Raw genomic sequence first — 6,000 nt, 5'->3', positions numbered from 1 at the left:
TCCAGCTACTCATACAGAAAATACTAGTTTTGATAATGTTGAGTGCAGAGTGGCTCTCCACATCCATAAGCAGGAGGAACCTGCTTATGCTGCACCATGGCTTTGTAGTGGGTGTGGGAGTAAATGGTGACAGCCTCTGCTGGCAGCACGTAAACATGACAGCTGCTGAACACCTGCACTGAGCTTGCAAACAGTCTTGGTGAGAGATGTATGGTGTTTTAAAGAGTAAATCCCTAAGGCCTCACAGTACCCCTGCTCTGCTTCTACTTACTTCAGCTTTGGAGTGCAGGTCTCCAACTCCTGCCATTAACTGTGTGGGTATCCAAGGACCATGTGAAGCTCTAAGCTTACTGCAAGCTGTGTGACAGTTCATATTTAGGGTTCATAATCATGCTATTTAACTGAGTATCCTATTTTCTCAGCCCATAATCATGTTCTTGTTGATGTAGTCTCTGCAGTGCTTGCCCTAGTTGAACTTAGAAGCTTTTCAGAACAAACAGCACTTCTCCTGCCAGTTTGTACAGTCCTTATCAGTATGGAGGAGCTCAGCTTTTATCAGGGAGTTTGGCTGTTGACAAAATAGTCAGAATAAATAAGATTTGTGGGAACAACTTAGGGGTACATTTTTACAGGGTGTCTGTTTATCCCGTTGTGTGTTCTGGCCTCACCAGGTCTTCAGTTCTGTGGTACTGTGACACAGTTTTGTTTTGGGGTTATTTTGGGGATGAAGGTGGCTTAAGCTATATGTCAAGCACTTTTGTGTTTCTTCTGGGTTACCAAGGCCTCATAAATAGACTTACAGTTTATATGCAAGATTCACATAAACCTCTGTCTCCCAGCTGTGAGGAAGGAGGCAGGAAAAGACCATGTCACTTATGAAGAACTCAGAGGTGATGGTGAAATCACACACAAGTGAGACAGTGAAATAATGCTGATGATCAGCATTGATAGTACAGAATGCGGAGTGACAGATCACTGCTACTACATTTAATGTAGCAGGGCTTCTCTTCCCCATTTTCCTTTTTCACTGTCACAGATCCTGGTGTTTATATTGGATATTGGGTGTAATGTGCTCTGCCTGTTTCCTTCAGCTCTGCACCAACGCAAGTAGGAGACGCTGGATTCCCTATTGAAATAGAAAATTGCTAAAGATAATCATGACACTGTGATTCCATAATATCTAATGACACGTGTTTAGCTGTATTGATCTATTTTTTTTCATGGGATGATGCCACCTATTGGATGTTATTAAGAGAGGCAAAACAGCTCAAAGAAAATAAATACTTTATACTGGGCCGATTTTTCAGCAAAGGTTATACTTTCCTACAGTTCAATAGCAAGAAAAAGAGCTTCTATTGGGACATCCTGAATTATGGTACCTCATTAAAAGAGAAGAAGGAATAGAAGCAGAAAAAATACAGACAACACTGACTATCTCTGGAAAGGAAAAAGAAGTCCAGAAAAAAAAATACAGGTAAGGTTTAACAAGATATTTTTTACCTGTTTTTTCCAATGGGTCTATAAATGACAGTCGCAGAATTTTGGTTTTTTGTTTGATTTTTTTTTTAACTGAAGTGTGTTGATGGTGATCATTTTTAATTGACCTTGAACTTGTAGTGGTAAAATTATTAATATCTAAGATTGAGAGGTCTGGCTTAGAAGCTATCTTTACTAAAAGAACATCCTTTCAGCTAAAAGCTAAATCTGTGATTGTTTCCAACTTCCCAAGTCTGAGCTAAGATAAAAAAGGTGTGTCACTAGTCAGAGCCATTTTTTCATATTGCTGTTATTTACTGTTTGACTCCTTAGAATTGTGGTAGTTAGCAAGCTCTCTAAGGATTCCCATGCCTCCAGGGATGGATAGCTGGTTTTAACATTGAAATGATTGCTTTTCCTTACCTCTTCCTTTCTTTTTTCTGAAACAGTACATAGGTTGGTTCTCTGCAATCTGAGAACAGGGGAGCAGAGGGGAAGATGCTCTCTGAATGTTCTCTTACTATATTCATAGTTAATACAGCTTCTGTCTGACCTGTCCTAAATATTTTTTTTCGCTTTTGTCAGTTTATTCATAATCCCTGATGGGAAATGTTTTTTAATTATTTACCTTCTGTAAGGTAAGTAATGACAAGAGATTGATTGGAAAATTTCTTTAATATAAACTTTGCAAAGCAGCAATCATAATGAGTCTTCATTTTTTTGCATTTAATTGAGTAAATATGTATAGTGTGGAGATTTGTTGCTCTTGCTCCTGTCATTACTATGTTAACAGTCCCTGAGACCAAGTTGGACTTGATTTCAAAGTTACTTTAAAACTTGGCACTTCTCAATGAAAATCTCTTCCATTTCCAGTGTTTGACATATGATCTCTATTCCTCTTGATGTTTGAAATGAAGTATCCATCTCAGACCCATCCAGACTCTTACAAGTTGTTTGGTTTACAATCTTGACTTCAGCCTGCCTGTAACAGGTTTATTAATACATAATTCTGCCCACCATGAAGGTCTGTTCAGAACTTTGTTGCCTTGAAGGATCTCTCCCCACATATTTTTATATAACTGTAAAATAATAGTAATAATAAAATGATTAATGCATACAGAAGAAACAAACAAAGCTTCTGCAAGATAAATTATCTAACTTATTGGTTGAAATGAGATTGTGATTGAGTTTTTAGACAACAAATGTGAATAATTACGTAGAGGCAAGAATAAACACAAAGATAAAGCACAAAATTTCAAAGTACTGTAAACATCAGATTTCTCTGTAAATCATTTAGACCATCCTTGGCATAAGAAGAGGAAACCAGTAATCTTTACTAGTTCTTGTTTTCAATTTGACGAGTTATATTACCAAAGGTAGAAATTCAGAAAAAAAGTTATATTAAGCTAATTTTTGTTCTGTCGAAACCTGATACCAGAAGTCTGTATCTGAAAACACTCATGCATGTCTGTTGTTACCTTAGTTTCAACACATTTCTGGAGAGTTCTAGAACTTCTCTTCTAGATGTGAACTTGTCCAATTTAAGCATAAGAAAATCTTCTCTCAGAAGCATATTGCTAATTTATTATCAATTTGCAATTTTATGTGGAAGAGTTAAAAAAAAGTCTATGGGAAGTAAATTTTGCAAAAGTGTAATTTTAGCAATACTTCTTATTTCATAATTGACTGAAGCTTAAAACTTTAAATAACATTCCAGAAAGATGAGGAAAGGAAGGCCATATTTTCAGCAGCAAGATAGAGTACAGTACAATAAAATATTAACATAGTGTAAAAGCAGTCAGGGAGGTAAAGTGAAAAGTCTTTCTTCTACATTGAAAGATAGGTTGGTCCTAGACATTTGTGATGATTTAATTAGTAATGAAACATATTTAATATATTTTACCTTGATTACATGGGCCAGTGTTAACTTTTTATTCCATTTTATGTGAGTTAATATTGTCCAACAATTTTTAATTAATGTTGAATTAAATGTGGCAATAACTTCACATATTTAAGTGGCGATTGTCAAAACTTCTACATAGAAATGATGTCCACACCATGAAAGTTCCTTTTAAAGAGAATCTGAATTCTTCTTTCGTGCTTAAAGCTGCCCATAACAAATCTTGAAACTTTTCTTCTGCTCTGACGAGCAGATCTGAGGCTCATGGTGCAAGGCACTCCACTGCAACACAGGATAGCTCACCTCAACTTAAATTCATTTTCCTGTTATACTTGGATAATCTATTCTTTACCATATTGTAATTTTTACTAAAATGTTTGTATTGGTTTTTAGAAGCTGCAAAGATAACAGTGAACAGGGAATTAAATATAGACAGCCAGGAGACAAGGAGCTTTATTGAGTATTTTCTCTCAGTGAGGGATTGGCAGCCTTCTTCAGATTTCAGTTGAAAATATTTACATAAGTTGAAAACCACAGACTTAAAGGCAATTCAGAAAACCTTCCTGGATTCCATAGAGCATGGGTTGAATACCACTGACTGAAATTATTTTCTCAATATAGTTCAATGAATTTATAAAAAAATAACACACAAGGAAGCCAGTAGTGTTTAGAGTCCCGTGTGCATAATTAATATATTATACTCATAATATTAATCGCTAATATAAATAAGTCTCTGTGCCTTCTGCATTTGTATGAGCTAAGAGCTAGCCAAATCCATCATATGACAGCTTGATCAGCTAAGAAATCTCCCTCTGACTGTTAGAAAGGGGATAGTATTCTAAGAATGGATGACAGTATTTGCACCATATTTTATATTTCTGCCTATAGCATCTGTTCACAGCTTCTGTTAGAGACAGAATAATGCCTGAAAATGGGCTTTTGGCCAATACACATAGTCTTAACTTTCTTACAAATTATGTTCCTTCTCTAAAGAGATACCTTTGGAGCTTCCATCCCGAAAACCAACAGAAATGGAAACAAGGTTTCCAGTGATGATTACAGCCCTCAGTTGAGATGGCTGGATAGGTAGAGAAAGTCTTTCCTCCTGTATTTGTAAAGACTGTGTTAACAAAGTAATCATTGTGTTAGGTCAGCCTCTGGTTGGAAACATCTGGGCTGTCTTCTGTATTCCTTGATCACCATGGAAACGATGGACAACTTTATATTGGAAAAGAATATTGGAAAGCATCAAGTACTTGACTCAGCAATCCTGACAAACATCCTGGCAGTGTCCCCAGGCTAGCGATTGTCTACAGTATCTATCCACACTAAACCAAACTACTGTAACTGTGACACCAGTCTCTACAAAATAGTTATCCCACAGCTTGGCCCTGCTGAGTAGGTTTGGCCAGTAAGCAAGAATTCTGGTTTGCTGAGACTTTGGAATGAAATATGGATCTTGAAATGTGTCAAGAAAAAAAAAGGCAGAGAGGGACCACGACCTCGTACACCAACTCCATGGCGCATCCACATCCCAAGTCCTGCTTGTAGGTCTGGTTATGACGCCTCAGAAAGGATATGGCAGAAGCAGAAAATACACAGAGAAGGAAAACAAGGTCTGTCAGAGGAATGAAAAGGCTCCCATAGATAGCAACTGTATATGGACTGGGACTAGGAAGCATTTTTTCGCAATACTCATAATTAAGCTGCAGAAATTATTGTCTGACGGAAACCAAAAGACAGCTGAATTTGAAAATGGATGGAAAAAATGGAGGATAGACACATCTGTGGCTATGAAACACTGATACAAATACAACCTACAGTATGAGATATCTCTTAAACCACCACCTGCCAGCAGTTCAGACACCAGGGAAAGACAATGTTTCATCTGTCTCGTACAATGTTCTGCTTGGCCACCCTTCTCTGTCAGTTACAGAGTATTCTGTGAACTGAATCCAGTGTGGCCATTCTCATGCTCTTAACTCTTGCTTTGTGTAACTGTATAAAAAATTTCTCTCAGCCTTTTTTTTTTTTGTGTTCAGTGCACAGGTGCCTACAAGAGCAAGCTAGAACAATACCTCTCAAGCTTATCTCCAGCAAATGCAAAATGTCATTTTCTGCTGACATCAATTCAACTCTGCTAGGATTTTCCACTGAAAAAGTGATTTTCTTTTCTTTTGTACCTGTGAAGTGTCTTGAATATGTTAAGGCTATTTACAGGCAATAATCCTCTTAATCATTAAACTTACAAATTTAACAATGGGTTTTCTTACCTCTCCACTAGCTTTACCAATGGGAGAATTGAGAATGAAGTCGGGAGGAGCGAAGACATCAACCAGGGCAATGGCATCATCTTTCAACTGTTTAAAAATAAAAGATATAACACTTGGCAACTTCTGTAGTTGTCTATGGCTACCTGTGAACTACAGAGCAGCATCAAGAATATTTTCATAATGTATCAGCTATTGATAATTTAAGAGAAATCCATAATAAGTAGCCTAGTTTTATTTTGCCTTTTTTCACTCCCAGGGTACTGTCAAAGGAGACTGTATCTTAAATGTTTTCCTCCTTTACTTATGGAGTGGGTTTAAAACACATTTTAACAAATATGGTGCTGTTTGCAC

General features: G+C 37.0%; 1 protein-coding gene across 1 annotated transcript in view; it reads right to left on the bottom strand.

The window, feature by feature from the left end:
* Positions 1–2,132: 2,132 nt before the first annotated feature.
* Positions 2,133–6,000, bottom strand: part of ACOX3 (acyl-CoA oxidase 3, pristanoyl) — a 33,802-nt gene continuing 29,934 nt past the window's right edge. Inside the window, exons 17-18 of the mRNA XM_027642829.1 lie at positions 5,650–5,736; positions 2,133–2,555 (exon numbers count right to left, since the gene is read on the bottom strand). Of these exons, the coding sequence (XP_027498630.1) occupies positions 2,436–2,555; positions 5,650–5,736 (207 nt within the window). The 3' untranslated portion in view covers positions 2,133–2,435. The remainder of the gene's footprint in view (positions 2,556–5,649; positions 5,737–6,000) is intronic.

The sequence above is a fragment of the Corapipo altera genome, unplaced genomic scaffold (assembly GCF_003945725.1).
Source record: "Corapipo altera isolate COAL_440 unplaced genomic scaffold, ASM394572v1 22, whole genome shotgun sequence".
In the NCBI taxonomy this organism is placed as follows: domain Eukaryota; kingdom Metazoa; phylum Chordata; class Aves; order Passeriformes; family Pipridae; genus Corapipo; species Corapipo altera.
This window is presented reverse-complemented; position numbering and strand designations above follow the sequence as displayed.